This window comes from Pan troglodytes, chromosome 12 (genome assembly GCF_028858775.2).
Source record: "Pan troglodytes isolate AG18354 chromosome 12, NHGRI_mPanTro3-v2.0_pri, whole genome shotgun sequence".
NCBI classification, from domain to species: domain Eukaryota; kingdom Metazoa; phylum Chordata; class Mammalia; order Primates; family Hominidae; genus Pan; species Pan troglodytes.
The window spans coordinates 49,725,484-49,746,575 of record NC_072410.2 but is presented as its reverse complement, the minus strand read 5'-3'; the positions used below and the strand labels follow the sequence as shown (position 1 = coordinate 49,746,575).

General features: G+C 43.2%; 1 protein-coding gene across 28 annotated transcripts in view; it reads right to left on the bottom strand.

Moving 5' to 3' along the window:
• The window catches only part of SFXN5 (sideroflexin 5), a 129,485-nt gene that overhangs the window by 58,977 nt on the left and 49,416 nt on the right, over positions 1 to 21,092 (bottom strand). For all 28 annotated transcript variants that reach the window (XR_010149103.1, XR_010149104.1, XR_010149105.1 and 25 more), the window contains exons 6-7: positions 19,246 to 19,271; positions 549 to 602 (exon numbers count right to left, since the gene is read on the bottom strand). Coding sequence is in view for 18 of the 28 variants with exons in the window: in XM_016948770.4 (XP_016804259.1) it covers positions 549 to 602; positions 19,246 to 19,271 (80 nt within the window). In the remaining 10 variants the exon portion in view is untranslated. The remainder of the gene's footprint in view (positions 1 to 548; positions 603 to 19,245; positions 19,272 to 21,092) is intronic.

The following is a 21,092-nucleotide window of genomic DNA, read 5'->3' as shown; positions in this document are numbered from 1 at the left end:
TAGAAGACAGACAGGTTTTCCTTCCTGCCCGTCTTTCTCTGCACACACAAACACAGAGATATCCTCAGTTTTCACGGCATCACAACCCAGACTGTCTCCAAGAGCAGGGACCAGGGTCTGTGATGCACTTCACAACCTCAGGTTAGGGGTGGATTTAGCTTCCTCAGCAGATGTGGGGGAGGCTGATGTCAAAATGAGGCTATGGGCCTCAGGGTCACTGGCCTTGGGATGAGCAGCCAAGGGGCAGAGTGGGGGCCACCCCACTGACAAGCCAGCATGTTCCAGGCAGGGGCACGCAGCCCTCATCACCTCTGTCCAAAGGTTAGAGTGACACATGGTGGATTGAGACATGCTGGGCTGCTGGAGACCTGCTCAGCAGGGCCAAAGTCCTGGTTTTCCTTCAGTGGCTTCTGGGCTAGGGGTGGTGTTGGGGTGGACTGACCCTACACGGGGTCTGGACGGGGCAGGAGACACCACAGCAGGGAGTTCTTAACCAGCACCTGTGTGGGCCCTTCCTTCAGGAGCCCTGTTTGCTGCGAGACTGTTACCTGCCAGAAGACAGTGGATGCCAGTGTCTGGTTGGGCAAGAGAAGACCGACTACCTATGAGCAAGAGAGAAGAAATGCTGAAAAAGGCAAAAGAAACATCCTATGCTTTTGCAAAGAAAAAATACGCTACCACAAATGAGTGAGCTGGATCTGTACAAACTGATGTGGTATGCCGTGTACATACAAACTGAGGTTCATTGAGGGAGAGGCTGTGTGATGGGAAAAAAGCAAGTTGCAGAATTATATTACAGCATAATCTTATTTATTTAAAGAAAAATCATTTTATATATATAACGATATACACAAACACATGCATACACACATTATCTTCAAGCATGAAAAAACCTGTAGTGTGGATGTCTCTGGAGGTTGGGTTGCAGATTACTTTTGCACAATCTTAAATATTTCTGTATTCTTTTAAACAACAGACATGTATTATTTCCACAATTAGGGGGGCAATAAAAACAAGCAAACAAAAGGAATACCTTCGTTTCCACTCAGGTTACCTGACTGCTCACCCTAGCCTTCCCGTAGGATTTTTGCGAGGATTAAACAAAAATCATTTCAAAGGCCTTAACTGCTTTGTAAATACAAGTTGGGGGAATTTGTATCTGTTATCTGTGAATTTCCATGAAGCAAAAACCTATACCAGGTTTAAGCAACTGAATGAAACATAGATTTCTAATATTTGTTGAATGAGTGAAGAAAGGAATGAATGAAGAAATGAACAAATATACACATATACACATATGGCTAGGTATGGGAACATGTAGATCCATTATTCCCAAAGCCCAAATATCACCGAAGACCTAGACTTGCTGACCGTGTTTTTGGTTTAAGTCAAGATGAATGGTCTGATTTTGACACTGGCCAAGCCTTGGACTTCAGGGATCCATGTGCATCTCTCCAGTTTACCTTCTGAGTGTTTGTGTGCAAAGTAACATCTACCAAGTCCCACTGCATATGGGAAAAATGTGCACAACCATCCACATATTGACTTATTTATTATTCCTGTAGATAAAATGGCTCTTTGGCAAGAATTTCTGTAAGGAACAAGTATAAACACTCAATAATATGCAGTAAATCAAATTCTAGACATCCCCAGCAGCATTAGTAAATCATGTTTTAAACATTAAAATGTTTTAAAACAGCGAACACACACACACACAATCTATGTTTATTGGCTCATATCAGTTTGAATAAAATTATATAATATAAAGCTATTCCATAGCTCCAACGAGGAATTATGAGATTTTTCCCCCAGAATGAGATCCCAACTTGATTTTTTTTTTCTTTGCAGTGGCAGCTTAGGGAATTAGAGTGAGAATCAGGGGAACCTGGGTCTTAGATTCAGCTCCATCCCCATGTGATCTCTGGCAGAAAATGATCCCCTTTGGGGCACTAACTTTCTTAAACTATGAAAGTGAAGGGGCTGACCTCAGTTTAAAATTCTACTTCCAAATTCTGGGTAGTAGGTGTCAAGTCAACAGAGACAGTCTTGTCTGTAATGGGATCCCATCTGCTGAGGAGTATCCCAGGAAACTGAGGACCTCCTCCTAGTTGGGGCCCCCAGTTAGAAGCCAGACCAGAGGGAGGGAGCTGAGCCTAGCGGGGGTGGGGATGGGACAGGGGGGTGGGTGAGTACATGTGCTCCTATGTGTACACGTATGCATGCCTGACTGCCTTCTACCACCGGAGGAAGTTAATAAGGCTGTTCACTGTTTGGAGCCCAGCACGTCATCCCCTGATCTGGAGTCTACTGAACACGGTGTCTTATGGACTACACTGTCTTCTCCTCTGAATCCCCACTTACCCCTCGAACTGTACTTGGACCACCAGGAACATCGTAAGATACAGCCCAATGGCACTCACTGCATTTACCAGACAACTGCTGTCCAGGACACTGCCCGTGACACCACAGGGTTCCCTTTATAATCCTCTTGGGGGAAATATTTTCCAGTCTCAGGGTCAGGAACTGTGCCTCTGAATAATTGGTGTGCATGTGCCTTGCAGACACTGAGCCATTCAACTGAGTCTCTTTGCACCGTCAGAAGCTCAGGCCAGCTCTCCACAGCCCCATCTGCCAAGTGTACAGACCCACACTGCATGGATTCTGTGCCCAAACCTCACTTCTGGCTTCATTTTATCTTCCCTTCCCTAACCTTCCCTTTGTCTCATTTTCATCTTCACTTGATTTATCTTTAGTGGCAAGCATTTTTAAAAGTGACATCAAGTCTTTTCCAGAACAAACCAAACTAGTATTTGGGCTATGTACCACACACATACACACTGCCCATGGCTCTGTGACCAGCGAGCTTTTTACTTTGTTAGACAATCCCCACTTTGCATCCCAACCTCCTACCCTAACATGGGTCTGGAGTCCATGCTGGCACCTCTGACTGCTATAAGTCTCCTCATTCTTTCTTAAAGAGATGGATTGACTGATTTGATTTTGCCACGCATTTCACTTATCATAATCCTCATACTAACCCTGGGGATCAAAGCAGAGATTACTTTTGATATTTTGCAAACGGGACAACTGAGGCTTAGAGAAATTCAGTAATTTGTCCATAGCTTCATAGCAAGCTAGAGAATCAGGTCTCCTGGTTCCTGGCTTGGGGGCCCTGACTCTGATTTTAGGGTACTCCTTCTCCAGCTCATCCCCTTGAGCGCAGAGAGAGGGGAGATCCAGTCAGCACTCTGCATCCATTTATGAGGAGCTGCTTCTACGTACCAAGTTCCTTGCTGCTCCCAATGGAGAAAGCCAGAGGAGAGGAATGAGTGCGTGCGTGCGGGCACACACATGCGCGCGCGCACACGCGCACACACACACACACACACACACACACACACTCCTTAACCACAATAAAAACAAAAACCAGACAAGAAAATGGAGGATAACATCCTTTATAACACCGAGGCTTGAAAATGACAAGATGGTTTAATGAGGTATTTGGTTATGTGTAAAGTTGATAAATTTTAACATCCAAACAGGAGTTCAGGAAGGGAGGGGTGAGTGTGTCCCGGCTATCTAACGAAGGCGGAGGTAGGAGTGAGCCGAGGGGGCGCGGACACAGGAGCAGGGACAGCCGAGACAGCAGAGAGACTGGTCTGACTGCAGAGGAGGTCTGGGAGACCAGAGGGAGTGTGGAGAGGGTGAGGTTAGAAGACAGGAACACCGAGCTGCACCGGCCAAACGGAGCCTTAGGGGGCCATGTGAGGCTGAGGCAGGGAAGCAGGGATCCTGCCCTCCAGGTCCTTACAGTCAGGCGGGGACCAAAAGCACGAGGATGCCAGCCCAATTCCCTATTAGGCAAAACGCAGCACCATCTGCACAATCCCAGGAGCAAGAGCAGATATTTTATAACTTCCTTTTTTCTTTTTAAGTCTAAATTAAAAATAAATGTTCCCTTCAGCTCTCAGATGTATATCTCTGGTGCAACCTGCCCACATTCCCTCCCGCTGCCCTTTCCAGAACATGGCAGGGGAAAGGAAGAAAGAGATGGATAGAGAGAGGGAGCCAGTCCACCCAGCTTCAATGCCAGTGGATTGCACCTCTTCCAAGAGGGAAACGATTCAGGCGTGGCCACGCAGACGGGTGGAGAGCGCCCAGAATGTGGCTGGTACCAAGGAAAGTGGAAGGAGAGGGAAACAGGAGCCAACAGCTATGATTTCTAGCCCAGCCTCCACCCTATCGCGCTGCAGGACCTTGGCCAAATCACACATCCTATCTCTGCTCCCATTTATAGTTCATAACATGGCTGAAGTCCCCTCTGCCGCTCCAGCCCCCTGGCAGCTGTGCTCTCTGCACATCCGTCTGTACCTTTGCTGCTCCCCTTCCTTTTGGGTGTCCTACCATGGACCTAGTGATGCTCAGGCTCTGGTCGTCAAATGCTGGTGCCAGCATTTACCAGCTATGTGACCACAGGCAAGTCACTGGAGCTCTTTGTGCCTCTGTTTCTTCACCTGTTAAGTGAAGGACAATCCCAGTACCTCTCAGGATGGTTATGAGAGGAAGTAAGGTGTGGAGGAAATTCGGCTCAGCATGCAGCCTGCAGCAAGCGCTCCCTGGATGCCGGTTGCCAGTGCCATTCTTTTCCTCCCATGTAGTTCTTTCCTGGCCTTTGCTGGTTTCTTTCTCTGAGCTCCATAGTCAGCATTACACCACTGAACATCGTCTCATCTCCATCTTGGGAACACAAGTCTTATCCCTCAGAGAACAGAGCTCTGGAAGGCAAAATTGGGGCTTTTCCCTCTTCTTCTGATGCCCCCCCATGGCATTCAGCACAAAGCTGGGCCCACACCCCAGGGTGGAAGAACACTCCTAATTATTAGATAATTATTGGCCAGGGAAAGAGCTCTGCTGGACTGGGACAATGCACTCCTGACTCCTTTTATTAAGTCCTAATTGCAGGGGGTGGGGGTGGGAGATTGAGTCTTTGGTCCAGATTATTTCCCACTCCCTGCACCCATACCCTTGCCACGGCCTCATCACAGGAGAAATTTATTTCCTCACTTTTTGGCTCTGCTTGGTCATCTAACTTGCTCTGACTGACAGCACGTGGGAGGACGTGGCAGCGTGTCAGTTCTGAGCCCTGGCTCAGAGGCCTCATGCCTTCCTGCTTGCCCTGCTGAGCATCTGAGGTTGCCACGAGAAGACATCCCTGACAAATCCCTGGTCCAAGGAGGAGGACAGACAGGAGAGACAGGAGGGTACAGTCCATCCCAGGTCAGGTCACCCTCAGTTGACCATAGTGAGATGCAGAACTGCCTCAGTCAAGCTTTGTCTAGACCGGGCAAACCCCAGCCAACCGCAGATCCCTAAGAATGAATGCTTACAGGCATGGTGGCTCACGCCTGCAATCCCAGCACTTTGGGAAGCCAAGGCAGGCGGATCACCTGAGGTCAGGAGTTCGAGACCAGCCTGGCCAACGTGGCGAAACCCCATCTCTAGTAAAAATGCAAAAACTAGCTGAGGGTGGTGGCAGGTGACTATAATCCCAGCTACTTGGGAGGCTGAGGCACACGAACTGCTTAAACCCAGGAGAAGGAGGTTGCAGTGAGCCGAGATCGCACCACTGCACTCCAGCCTGGGCGACAGAGCCCAAAGAGTGAGATTATCTCAAAAAAAAAAAAAAAAAATGCTCACGTATGCCACTGAAGTGTTGTGGATGTTTTCTACACAACACTATGGTAGCAATAGCTAGCTAATACACAGCTTACTACATATGCGGAGTGACTATGCTGTTCTTTCTAGTCCAAAATTCTGTACCATTATGAATATGCCTTGAATTAAGTCTTCACCAGGGATGTTGGCTCCTAAGCAGCCCTGCTTATCAAACCCACCCAATCCAGGGGCCATCAGCCCATCTCTAGGGCTGCCCTGACAGGCCCAGGAAGAGGGGCAGTTTGTGCTTGAGCCTAGTCTCAAGACAGAGTAAGGAATGGGGCCAATGGCACCCATATGGTAACTTGCTACAAGAAAAATCACATCTTCACTTTGGGCCTCCTCCTTCAGAGTATTCTAACTGCTGCAGAGAGATGAGGTCTCAATCTGGGAGAGAGGCACCCCCAAATATCTCAGTCTGCTTGGCCAGAAGTGGAACATGAACAGCTGAAGATAAAGGCAGGAGGGGTAAGGCCACTGCCACAGTTCTGTGTACGATGATATCAGGACTCAGAACTGAGCAAGCCCCCACCCCCTTGGCCACCTCCCATACAAAACTGACTCAAACTACAGGAGAAAGGTTTTTTTAAAAGCGTGGGAAACCTGGAGAGGAAATGGGGTATGCGTCAAAACAATTGGGTGGTAAAACTGAAGCCAGGGGAAGACTACGGCGAACTGTCTTGTTCGCCAAGATAATGGAAATAATCATCCCTCTCACCCTTCACCCCATTTCTGCTTGGCTAATCCCTCCCTCCTCATCCTTCAGGTTTCAGTTTAGGCGTCACTTCCTCCAGGATGTCTCCTCTGACCCTCACAGTGAGGTTACGTCTGTCACGCGCTCTCCGGCACCCTGCATGCCTTCTCTGTACCATTCACCTCAGCAGCAAAAAGCTGTGGAAAGTTTGTCTTCCTCGAGAGCTTCTATAAGCTTCAGAGAAATGAGGCCCCTCCACGCTGCCTCCCTACATACCCGGGAGCCTCCCAGGTAGAGCAAGTGTCTTTACATCTCATCCCCTTCCGCCACACTGACTCGCTCAACTCCAAAATGTTCCTCTTTGTCATCCACCATGGGCCCCAGTACCCCAACACACAACAATTGTCCTGTTTTTTCCTTCTACTGTGTCTCCATCTTCTGATTTATGTGGCTAATGATCTGAAAGTTACACTTCAGTGTATAAGGGGTGTTGCTACTTAAAGGATGTCAGCCAGTTAAAGAAAATCTCTGTCAAATGAATGTTTACCCCAGACTGGTCAATTCTAGCTTCACTGGAGCGACACCTCCTGTGTGGTGAGCTAGGTCAACATGGCTGGGGTCTGGTCATGCTGGAGGAAGGCCAGGGAGAACATTGGGATTGGGATTTAAATGTGCAAAAAAGCAGAGGAGGGATGAGGCGGCTTGGGAGATGTCAGGAGGGCCCTGGGAAACACCCCTGGAGATGAAGCGGCCGACACCAGCATCTTCTGATACTTAGAGTCTCTAAGCCCATGTGATCACCTGTGTGTTAAAATGAAGGAGTGCAAAGTACAGAGTCCAAGTTCTTAATGTCTCAAGACAGAAATCGGATTTAGACTTAACCTAAGGCCACCAGACCCAATAACGAGGTGTTCATGGTCTGCCCTCCTTAGCACCCTGGGCTGGAAATGAGGCATTTGGTCCCTGAGTTTTGAGAGTTCGACATGACACGGAGAGGGGAGAAGGACAGGGGAGGGAAGCAGTGCTGTGGGGAGCTCAGGGCTGAGAGAGGCACAAATGCTCTCTGGGAGAGCCCCAGGCCCATGAGGGAAACCCAGGCCCTGGCATCCGAGGCGTTCCGCAGCAGCCAAGGGAAGAGGGCACAGGAGCAGAGGAGAAATGGAGGGGGCAGGCAGGACGAGGGCCGGACCACCAGGGCCAAGCCGGGCCCTGCCTCTCCCGGGCCACGTGCATGGAAGCGGCAGTGCTGTGCTTAGGGGAAACCTGGGAAGGGAGAGGCCGTGTATAAGAAGCGACCACGCTGGCGGGTTTTTTCTGGAAAGATACCTGAAGAAAGGGAGTGACGAACCGCAGAGCCTCAGGGACAGCCTCAGTGCACCGGCATAGCCGCGGTGCTTATGTATAAATTGGGATCTCTTTGCCACACACCGAAGGGGGAAAAAGTTCCCATCTTCAAATGTTAAGCTTAAAATAAGACACTACATGGTTGCCAGTGGATCTGTGAAATCTGCTGACTAAACTGGCACCAGCCTCTGGGAGAAAACCAGCTCGTTTCTCCTGAGCTCTGGGGGGCGAGCAGGGTAGGGCGAGGTGACTCCCGGGCAAAGTGGGAACAGCGTAGGGGTCAAGCTGGGGATGTGCACCTGGGCAGAAGGCAGCTTGACTGTGGTTTCCAGAAGCTTCTCAGTTGAGGCACCTGCCAGCCTTACTCGCCCCTTCCCTTCATCACTCAGGGACCCAGTTCCTAGCACATTCGCTGGCACCCTCGTTTCTATTTTGGTAAGCATTTTTAGTGGCTTCTGCATGCGTATATTTTCTTACCCACTCCATCAGACCAGGGGCTTTCCTAAGGTGTGGACTGGAACCTTCACTCCCCTTCAGACCAGGCATTTGCTTAAATGTTCAGTGCTACCAGGCGACAGCAGGGCCTTGGAGAAGCTGATGGGGCTGCAGGAAGCGCTGGAGCAGCCAGCATGCTCTTTCCACACCAGACGAGGCAGTGGCCCAGGGGTGGGGAGGAGTGGGGATGGACCATGTTGCTTGTCCATGTGAAAGTGCCAAGGTGGGAGGCCCAGGTTCTTCAAATCCAGTGGTTCCTCTGGAGACTCAGCCTCTGGCTTGACTGTTCTGAACCTCAGGATACAGATATTTGGGGCTAGGAAGTGGGGATAGGTGAGCATTGTCATTTCAGTTCTGGCTGCCTCGTAGAGCTGCTGGGAGGTATCCCAGGCCATGCTCCCCATTTCGCCTCCATCAAGTATTCACACAGGATCTTGGGGGCAAGGGCATCCTCTTCTTACACCACATGCGTTTATTCACAGAAGGATGCTTGCTCCAGGCTGGGAAAGGATAGGTCCTGTTAGGACATTCACAGCATCTGCTTCAGCAATGAACCCCTGAATGGCAGGGGAGTGGATCAGCATCCAAGTCTCCCACCTGCCTACAGGGCCATAGTGACCCTGCAATGATGGGCTTGTCTAGGGTAGGGTAAGGAGAGAGTGGAAACGTATGGGGTGAGCCTCAGTAACTCCTTGTGAATGGAAGACAGTGCTGGCATCTGCTGGGTTGGCCAGTTCTTCCCACTTGATGGCAGCTGATAATTGTGTAAGGGTCCATTTGGCTTCTCAGGGAAAAATGAGCCCCACATTCAACTTTTGCCATTTCAAATACCCAGTTACCCAGTTTAACAAAGTGATGATACCACCAAATTGTATATCTTTTAAAGTGTTGATGGAATATTTATAAAAGTTATTATGGCATTCTTGTTTGCCTACCTATCACCATTCTCCTCTTCTTTCTTACTAATAGAATCCTTATATAATTGGGGATCAACTATATACCCAGCTAAATTCTAAATGAAATGTATATACCCAGCTAAATTCTGAATGAAATATATGCAGAACATGGAATGTTGCATGGAAATTCCCAAAAGGCTCCTTAAAGAGAGGCTGTATCTTAAAGATAAATGTATTTCGGTTGGGAGATATAGCCTACTATTCTTCTTTTCTTTCTCCTCTCTGGAATGTGAATGTGATGGCTGGAACTCCAGCAGCCATCTCGGGCTATGGGGTGACTTTTTACAATAGAAGCCAGTACTGAAAATGGTGGTGTAGAAAAATGGAAGTCTGGGTTCCTGATGATACTGTGGGGGTCCTCCTTATCTCCAAACTTCTTTGACATAAGAGAGAAATAAACTATTTTGTTTAAGCCACTGTTATTTTGGACTTTGTTACATGCAGATGACCCTGATCCTAACTGACATATTCAGATACCATGCTACAAAGAAAACCACAATAAATCCCAAATGGCAAAATTGTAGAGGTCACTTTCTCTGAAAATAAGATAAGCTAGAACATAACAAAAGAACACATTTTTTAAAACCCAACCACTTAGAATTTAAAATGTGTTCTTCTAATTGACTAAAGAGGATTTGAAATTATAATTCCAAGCTTATTTAGAAAATAACAACATAAGATCACTATATATGAAAACATATCAGATATAGCCATGTTTTAGATATATTCAGAGGCAAATTCACAGCACTAAACACTTTCATTAGAAGGAAAATAAATAAACTAAGCATTCAAGGCAAAAAGTAAGAAAACCAACCACAAACACAGAAAGGAGGGAAAAAAGGATATTATAAAAACAAAAGCATAAAAGAATAATTAGAATACAGAATTGATAAATACATCCAAGAGCTGATTCCACGACATAGCTTTCACAAATCAATCAATTGTGCAGTGGCACAATCAAAACTCACTGAAGCCTCAAACTCCTCAGCTCAAGTAATCCTCCCACCTCAGCCTCCTGAGTAACTGGGACCACAGGCGCACACCACCATGCCTGGCTAATTTTTAAACTTTTTTTGTAGAGATGGGATCTCCCTATGTTGCCCAGACTGGTCTCAAACTCCTGGGCTCAAGCAATCCTCCCACTTTGGCCTCCCAAAGTACTGGGATTACACATGTGAGCCACCACTCCTGGCCTCAGTTATTTTAATAAAGGAGATGGAGGTGTAGAGTGGAAAAAGACTCAAATCAATCAAAAGAGAGATCATTATATTTAAAGACATCAATATTTAAAACTTTTCTATAACAAAGACACCAGAGAATAAGGGAGAAACAGCTGGAGAAGAGACTTGCCATATATATAACCCAAAGGATTAATGTCCAAAATACATAAAGAGCTCTTACAAATCAACTAGAAAATATGGCCCATGGAAGAATGGACAAAGAGTGTGAACAGGTAATTCAGAGAAGGGGGAATACAAATCACCAATAAATAGATTTAAAAAGCACCAACATCTTTTTGGTGTTTATGGAAACAAAAATTAAAAGTATAATGAGAATCTACCCCTTCTCCCATCAGATTGGCAAAAACATTAAAAAGATGAATGAATACTAGTGTTACAAAAGCATGGGGAAATATAGTCTTTTTGAAGGGAAATTCAGCCATATCTGTTAAAGATGTAAATGTGTGTAGCTTTTTATGCAGCAAATTCACTTTCTGGAAGTGCCCTTGAGAAACCCTTATCCTTGTGCAAAAATGGCTTTACAAAGATTTTTCACAGCACAATCGTTTCTAATAGCAAATAATCGGACATAACCTCAACCCATCACACTGGAGGAGAGGGTGCCATTCAGCAGAGAAAACAAACAAATAAATAAATGAAGCCAATTGTTATGGAGGCAAACTGCTAAGTGTCATAAGCTAACCATAGATAAATAAGTATATTGTTATATTTTTAATGGAAAACTCCACAAAACAAAAAAAACACTTTAAATGACTTAAATGTATGCAGATATCTAGAAAAAGCCTAGAGGCACACACCAAACTTCTTACAGGGGTTACTCTGGGCAGAGATTCGGGGTTGAGGAGCATCACAAGGACCTCTACTTTTGTTTGTATTGTTTAAATTCTGAGCTGAGAGAACATTCATGTATTACTTGTATAACTTTTAAAATATTCTTTATAAAACATTCTTGGTGGTATTTTTGAATCCCAAAGAACATATTCATGTATTACTTGTATAATTTTATAAAATATACAGAGAAGATTTTTTTTTAAATCCTAGGAGATATTTCTGAACTCCAAAGATAAAGAGAAAAAATATCAAACGATTCCAGGGGAAGGGGGAAGTTTACCTAGAAAGGAAAAGAAAATCAGGCCAACTATTGTTCATGTATGAAAGAGAAAAAAAGATCTCCAGATATGCAAAGATTCAGAAAGGCATATTACCCCTATATTCTGAATATTGTTCAAAAGGGTATTCTAGCCAAACAACACACACACACACACACACACACACACACACACAGCCTAAATAATTGTGAAGTATAATACAGGTGTTAAGAAAGGCTTTATAAATCTGATGAAATTCCAGATGATTTCCAAAAACTTGGCAGGTGTGTGGAGGGAGGTAAAATGATCAAGTAGAGAGTAGAGTGAAATTACATGCTACAGGTCTCCTCCTATGTGGGTAGCGTTAGGTAAGTCATATTTATTATTTGACTCTTGATTATAAAGTATATATAATGCAACCTCTCTGTACTATAAAATATGACAGAGGAATGGTAAGTAGAGAAAATTAGGATGCTCCCCTTCCAAACTAAAGAAACTAAAGGACTTATCCTCTAGTATAAATCAGGAAAAGAAGTGGAAACAATAACAAAGCTTAATAAAAAGCTAACAGCAACAAGAAAACCCATTTGACAGCTGGGATATGCAGTCATGACCACCAGTGGCAGAATAAATACGAATGGGTTCCATTTCTCATTAAAATTAAAGGCAGTGTTTCTCAAACTGGGTTAAATGAAAGTAGCCTTTTTATGCAGCAAAAGTAGAATTCAGCTATATTTTGTCCAAAAGAGATGTGTAATACAAAATGGCACAGAAATTAAATGACTCTGACATAAAGGTACAGGCAATGATATATAATGCAAGTCATTTAAGCAAAACAGGAATAAAAAAATTAAGAGAAAATTCAAGGCAAGAATAATCAATGAAACAGGGATATTTCGTGTGTGTGTGTGTGTGTGTGTGTGTGTTTGAGAGATAGAGATGATATCAAGAAGACAAAACTGTATGAACACACCAAACACCACTGCATTGAAATCTGTAAGACAACCGCAAGAAATGCAAAGAAATGAAACACACACTTGCACATACACACAATTATGGTGGGAAATTTATAAACCTTTCTCAGAATATTTCAGAACAATGTAGTAGTTTCAGGGCAACGACATAAAAATAGAGATGTGAATAATACCTCTCTCGATATATTTATATATTTTTAAATATATGTATAAAATGAAATATTTCAAGGATACAGAAAAGTCTAGAGGATAACGAGCATCCATATATGTCCAATCTTATTTCGTCAATTTTTTTGTGAAGATGTTTTTAAAAGATGAAACACTATAAATACAAATGAAGCACCCCGTTCTCCTGCTAAATTTCATTGCTTTCTCTCCCCAGAGGTAAACAGTATCACAAAGCCGGTGCTTATTGTTCCCATGGATGTTTTTAAGGATGCATTAAAAATGTACTCATAAACTATATATAATATTACTTTGCATATTTTTAACATTATATAAATGACAGAGAGCATTACTACTCTGCTACTATTTTTTCATTCAACATTGTTTTTGAGATTTATCCATATTCATAAATGTCGCCCTTGCTCATTGTTTTCTTTCCTGTGTTAAGTATTCCACTGCGTGACTAAGCCATGACTGATTCATTTTCTTGTTGATGGAATTTCAGCGGTTTCCAATTTTTTGCTATCATAAACATTGCTGCAAATATTTTCTTTTCATATTTAAATGTCCTTTTGCGTATAAGGTGATGTAGAGATCTGACTTTCTTTCTTTTCCACATAGGTAGCCAGCTGTCCCAGCACCATATAATACTATTAGATGGTTTGTCCTTTTTCTCCACTGATTTGTAATGCCACCTTAGTCAAATCTTAAATTTCCATATGGGCATGTCTCCAGGTTCTCTGTTCTGTTCCACTGACATATTTGCTTATCACTGTACCAAAACCAAGTTGTCTTATAATATGTGGTAGGGTGAGTCCTCTCCCACCACCTTATTCTTGAAAATTGTCTTCACTATTCTTATCCCCTAGCTTGTATTCATGTAACTTTTCATAGCAACCTGTCAAGTTCCATAACAAATCCTGCTGAGATTATGACTGAAATTACATTGAATATAGATTTTAATTTGAAGAAAACAAAATGATACAGCTCTCCACTTATTTAGATCTCCAATGTCCTTCAATAAAGTTGTATACGTTTCTCTGTTAAAGTCTTGAATATTGTTTCTTGAATTTATTTTTATATCCCTTATTGTCTAAAACACTATTGTAAATGACATCTTTTACAAAAATCATATTCTAGATGTTTGTTTTAGGTTTACAGGCATACAAAATTTTTTTGTATACTTGTCTTACATCCAGAAATCTTTTAAAATAGTTCCAATAGTTTGTCTATTCTCATAAATGTTTTTCTTTCTTTCCAACTCTAATACCATTGTTTATTTTTTCATGTCTTACTGCACTTGCTAGTCTTCCAGGAAAATGTTAGATAGAAGCAACATTATCAGTCATTCTTACCCTGTCCAACACATTAAGAATTTACCTTTGTTTCATCTTTAAGACAGGTGCTTGCTATGGTTGGTTTAAATCATTTTTTATAGACACTATCAAGTTAAGAAAGTTCCTTCTAGACCTAATCTGTTGTTTTTATCATAATAATTACCGTAAATTGAGTTATGTTTTATTTTATCAAATACTTTTTCTGTATTTACTGGGAAAATCATGTTTCTCCTTCAGTTTCTTAGTGTGATGAACTAATATTAATACATTCTCTAATGTTATCATATTTGGTAAAAAGCATTTTGTTATGATGTACTTTGATGCATTGCTGGAATCAGATTGCTATTATTTTATTTCATAATTTTTACATGTAATTTCATAAGTGATATTGGCTTATACTTTTTCTTTCTTATACTTACTTTGGTATTGGTCTCAAAGTGCCTCATAAATGAACTGGGAAGATTTCCTTTTTTTCCTCTCTCTTTTTTGTTTTTTTTCAATAGAGACAAGGTCTTGCTATGTTGCCCAGGCTGGTCTCAAACTCCTGGGCTCAAGCGATTCCCCTGCCTTGGCCTCTCAAAGTGCTGGGATAAGAGGCATGAACCACTATGCCTGGCACTTTTTTTGCTTTTGAAAGCTTTATAAAATTGAGTTCAGCTCTTCCTTTGGGTAAAGTCACCTGGAAGATCAGAGCCCAGTGATAATTTTGGGTTTGTTTGTTCTTTGGTGCAAATATTTTAAACTGCAAATTAAATTTCCTTTTATTTATAGGTCTATTCAGATTTTAAGGCCAGGTGTGATGGCTCATGCCTGTAATCCCAACACTTTGGGAGGCTGAGGCAGGAGGGATCACTTGATCCCAGGAATTTGAGGTTGCAGTGGGCCATGATCGCATCACTGCACTCCAGCCTGGGAGACAGAGTGATATCTTGTCCCCAAAAAAGAAAAAAAAAAAAGACTCTATATTTCATCTTTCTAGGCAGTTTTGGTAAGCTGTATTTTCCCAGAAATGTATTCATTTCTTCTAAGTCTTTAAATGTATTGCCTTGAGTTGTTCAATGCATTCTGATCTTTTATTCTGCTACTGCATCTATAATTATTGTACTTCTTATTGCTAATGCTGTTTATTTGTATCTTCTCTCTTTTGTCTTGATCAATCTTTCTAGAAATGTCTATTTAATTAGTCCTTCTATAGAACCTAGGAATTTACCCTCAAGATATATTCCAACAATATCACAAGATTACCATTTTGGCATTATTCATGATGGCAAAGTATTACAAATAATCTAATGTAAGAAATTATCTAAATAAATCATGGTACTTCCACTTAGTAGAATACTATACAGCTGTAAAAAAGTAATAATGAGGAAGATCTCTATAAATCAATATACAGTGATTTTCAAGATATATCAAGTGGAAGAGCTGGGGCAGTGGCTCACGCCTGTAATCCCAACACTTTGGGAGGCTGAGGCGAGTGGATCACTTGAGGCCAGGAGTTCAAGACTAGCCTGGCCAACATGGCGAAACCCCATCTCTACTAAAAACACAAAAATTAGCCAGGTGTGGAGGTGCATGCCTGTAATCCCAGCTATTCAGAAGGCTGAGGCAGGAGAATCGCTTGAACCTGGCATCAGAGGCTGCAATGAGCAGAGATCATGCCACTGCGCTCCAGCCTGGGAGACAGAGTGAGACTCTGTCTAAAACAAACAAACAAACAAACAATGAAACCACAAAAAACAGATATACTGAGCGAAAAAAACATTGTGCAAAAGGGTGTACGGATGCTTCTCAACTTATGATGTGGTTACGCCTGATAAACCCATCATAAATTGAACATATCATAAGTTGAAAATGGGCATTTTGTTGACATGATGGGATGCGGAACATAGAATGCAATATTCAAAAAAACACTGGCAACAGAGTACATTGTAGTATGGGTTGTTTACCCCTGTGATCACATGGCTGACTGGGAGCTGCACTGCCCAGCATGGTGAAAGTATCATATCACATTTCTCTAGCCTAGGAAAGGATCAAAATTCAAAACTGCAAGTATTGTTTTCAGTGAATGTATACTGCTGTCACATATGATAAAGTCAAATAATTGTAAATTGAACCATCGTAAGTCAGACACATCGGTATATAGTATACTACATTTTATATAAGAAAAAAGGGGGAAAGCAGATATTTGTATCTGTTTATTCTTACAAAAAAATAAGAAGAAGTTGTTTACCTCAGAGGATGGGTAAGAAGGAGGTAGCAGGGATAGGAAGCGGAGTGGAACTTTTATGAGTGTATCTTTTTAGATAGCTTTGACTTTTAAACTATTCCTATCTCCTAAATATCAAAAAAAGTAAATTAATAAGAATGGAGAAACAACTAAAATGGAATGCCAACAGAAATCAGTTAAACCTAACTGTGTATCAAGTAGATAACATAAACACATAAGAAAAAAATTAATTCAACAAACTTTTGAACATGGTTCTCTGACTGTGTACTCTCAATAGGATACTTTCTAAGGACAAAAAGAACTTCAAAGAAATCTTGGGCTTTAGTTAATACGTATTTTGAGAGTGGTATTGATGTAGCAATTCTGGAAACTCTTATTTGTATGTATAAGATTTAGCAAGTGAGTACATATACTGTTGGAGTCTCATTCAGGGAGAAGGGACATTCAAATATGAAACGGGAGAACAAATGAACATCGAGATGTTTGATGGGAATTACAGGTATCAGTATAAACTCATGAATTTTTACAAGTTGTATCTCCTAGCTCTGTCCCCCAAGAGTACCTAGAAGCAATGCCACTCCAGTAACCATGAGTACACCCAGCATCAAGGTCTTGGTTTCTAAGTATCATTTCCCTCTAAAAGGAAACAGGGCTCCTTGGAGAAATCAATTATTCTAGGATGGGGGTGAAGAAAGTACTGTACAGACAAATCTACTGTAATCTCAGCACTTTAGGAGGCTGAGGTGAGAAGACTGCTTTCAGTTAGGAGTTCAAGACAAGCCTGGGCAACATAATGAGACTCTATCTCTATAAAAAAAATTTTGAGAAGTTAGCTGGGCATTGTGGCACATGTCTGTAGTCCTAGCTACTCGGGAGGCTGAGGCAAGAGGATCACTTGAGCCCAGGAGTTTGAGGCTCCAGTGAGCCATGATCCTGCCACTGCACTCCAGCCTGGGTGACAGTGAGACAAAATAAAAGAAAAAAGAAAGAAAAAGGAAGGAAGGAAGGAAAACAGAAAAGGAAGGAAAGGAAAGGAGAAAGGAAAAGAAAAAAAAAGAGAAAGAGAAAAGATGAACCTAGAATATCCTGTTGTGTCAGAGAGTACTGAAGCTCTCAAAGACTAGCGGGGCATGTCAAATAGAGAAACTGCTTTAAGGTTGGGTCAAAAGTGGCCCCATTTGCATATCAAAATAAATAATGACAAGAGTACATTTTTACCCACTGAATAAAAAAAACCACAAAGACTGTATTAACAGTATCTAAATACTGATAGTTTTAAGAAAACATTAAAGGAAGAGGCAGAAGGGAAACTCGAGAGGATGCCAACTAATTAACATAGAAGGAATAATATCTATGATATCCATAGGAAAATTTGAGACTATGCAAATATTCTGTTCTCAATTAGTTTTTTACCCAATAGTTTTAACATCTGTTGGTCATTCTTGTCTGCTTCCAGTTTTAGACTAATGTGAAAAATGCTACTATAAACATTCACATACAGATCTTTGTGTAAACAAACATATTCATTTATCTTGGATAAATACCTAAAAGTAGTGTTATGTGGTCATATAGTAAGTGCATCTTCAGCTTTATAAGAAACTGCAATACAGTTTACACACCACCTGCTGCAACCCAGGATCCATTCTCGGATCACACATTGCATTTATTATAGTTGTTACCTGCTTTAATTTAGCTTCCTAGGTCTACATCCAAGAGGAATGAGGGCATATATCCACGAAAAGACTTGTACAAGTATGTTCAAAACAGCATTATTTGTTGTAAACCCAAAACTAGAAAAACCCAAATGTTCACCAACAGTAGTATGAATAAAGAAATTCTGATAATTTATGACAATGGAATATTATACAGCAAAGAGAAAAGAACAAACGAATGTTACAGATAACAATATGAACAAATCTCACAATGTGGAGTAAAAGAAGCCAGACACAAAAAAGCACATGTTGATGATTACATTTATATCAAATTCAATAACAAGCAAAACTAAAATATAAAAGTCAGAAAAGTGATTTTCTGTGGGGGTGGTGATTGGGAAGGACACATGTGAGGTTTCTGAGATGCTAATGATGCTCTGAATCTTTATCTAAGTGAGCTGGCCGAAGTAGCTCAGTTGGGAGGGTGTTAGACTGATTCCTTACCTAAGTGATGTTTACTGGATATGCTTGCTTTTCTTTTTTTTTTTTTTCTTTTTTTTTTTTTGAGACGGAGTCTCGCTCTGTTGCCCAGCCTGGAGTGCACTGGCGCGATCTCGGCTCACTGAAATCTCCGCCTCCCGGGTTCACGTCATTCTCCTGCCTCAGCCTTCCGAGTAGCTGGGACTACAGGTGCCCGCCACCACTCTCGGCTAATTTTTTGTATTTTTAGTAGAGACGGGGTTTCACTGTGTTGGCCAGAATGGTCTCGATCTTCTGACTTCATGATCTGCCTGCCTTGGCCTCCAAAAGTGCTGGGATTACAGGCGTGAGCCACCACGCCCAGCCCTGGATATGCTTGCTTTTTGAAAATTTACCAAGCTGTACATTTATGATGAATGCACCTTTCTGTATGTTTTATTCCAATAAAAATAAAGAGTAAACATACTCCTGATTCTAAAACTGAACAAAAAGAATGCTGAAAATTCTTTCTGAATTAATTTTAAACTTTGATTTTTCAGAAGGCATGCTTCCACTCCTACTTCCCAAATTCTTTGAGAAAACTTCCCTATGACTAGCAGGTGCTAATGACAACAGTGGGGACAGAAAACGTGCAGGGAAGAAGGCAATTTTCAACTCCACGCTGGATTTAAGTCATCAGGCTTTTTATGAAAAGAGATTTGTCAATCAGCATCAAGAGATGTGGTAAGAAATACATATCATTTTATTTGGTAATTTCCCTCCAGGAATTGACTTATCCTAAATCAACAACTCAGTCAAATACCCGTGAGCAATAACATAAAGTTAGACATTTAAAATAATTTTTTAGAAAAGGAAATCCTTTGAAGGTAACACTTACAATTGGCGTCCCAAAAGGAATATAACCTGTGAACGAGAAGAAACGAGTCAGGCCTTATAATCCACTCACATCTCACCTGAGATACCCAGGAGCCTCCAGGTTAGGTCTTAGGCTATCAGTCGCCCTGACGAAGGGGCTCAGGTCAGTTAGGCGGGAGGCATCTCCGATCTCATAGACCCTTTCCCAGTTCAGCCCTCACCGAGGCTGTGTCCCCAGCCTCCTCTTCTCTGCTCCCCTTTGGCCAGGCAGCTTTCACTCTCCCCTGGAACCCAGAGGCCTGTTCCTGCAGGCAGGGCTGCCTGCGACCTGGGGCACCACCACTCCACACTTGGTGATCCTCCTACGATTTCCTGCGAGGCACGACACACCCTGCCCACGCTCACTACATGAGGCTGAACATCCTCCAAGGACCCCAGAATGTCTTCCTTCTTGCCTCAGCTTGTCTTTCTAACACAGGCCCTTACTTCCCCGGCATCATGGCCATTTCTGGAAAGAAAATTCCCTCCCAAACTGAGCCATGCACCTCTAAGTGCCAGAGCTTCTTAAATCCGTGGCATCCCCAGTGGCGCAGTAGGGAGCTGGGGTGAAGCGCAGCCAGGCCGTGGGTACAGCCTCCTCGCTGCTCTCAGCCCCCAGGCGAGGCTCTCTCCACAGCCCCAACTGCTGTCAGTGGACAGCCTCCTGTCCCCAACCTCTAACCGTGGCAGCCAGTGAGCAGTGGCTGGACAGCGGGATCGGGCTTATCTGACTTGCATCTAAAGTGAAGCTTTGCTCCTGAGTGCACATAATCACACACACACGTGAGCCATGGTTCTCCTACCCACTTCTCTCTGGGGAGAGAACCAGAGTTTGATCAGGGCCTCAGAGGAATGCATGACTCAAAAAGGTCAAGAATTACAAGAGAAGCCAGGCTCAGAGTGAGAGCCTGCTGTGCCGGGTGCAGGGACTGGGAAGCATCTACAACCACAACTGTAAGATGCTCAGAGCCCTTCCCAGCACTTTGGGAGGCCAAAGCAGGCGGATCACTTGAGGTCAGGAGTTCAAGACCAGCCTGGCCAATATGATGAGACCCCATCTCTACTAAAAAATACAAAAAGTAGCCAGGCGTGGTAGTGTGTGCCTGCAGTCCCAGCTACTCAGGAGGCTGAGGCAGGAGAATCGCTTGAATCTGGGAGGTGGAGGTTGCAATGAGCAGAGATCATGCCACTGCACTCCAGCCTGGGCAAAAGAGGGAGACTCTGTCTCAAATAAAAAGAAAGAAAAATGCTCAGAGCCTTAAAGTTCTTCATGGCAAAGCAAGGGGGTCACAGGGCACTCACTGCCCCAGTGTACACAATGACATCACATGTCCATCAACTCCCTGGTTGTTTATTTTCTTGCCCCCAATGAGGCCAGGCTCTCTGGGGGTGGTGACCCTGAGGGAACCATTTGACTGAGACCGCCTTTCTCCAGCCACCTTCCCAAGGCAGCAGCAGCAGTGCCCTCCCATTCCACCCTCATAATTCAAGGTGGGTGCGCCCCAAGAAGGAGGCGTCAGTACACCCATGAGTGTGACTCTGCAGAGTCTCTCAGAACTGCTGGGGGGATAACCATGCCAGCCAAGCTCGTGTACATGCCAGTGCTTTCTAAGCCCTAAAGCCCACATAGGCACAGCTGCCCCTTCAGTGACCAATGGGATTTCCTGGGGCAGGGATCTTGTATCACCCTCTGCCTCCTGGTCTCCACAGAACAGGAATCCCACCTTCTGTATGTGCACAGCAGTGCAATAACAGTGCATCCATTCTGAAGGGAGGGCTAATGGCAGGATCAGAGAACAGAGAATTAAGCTGGAGACTGACTGCCTAAAA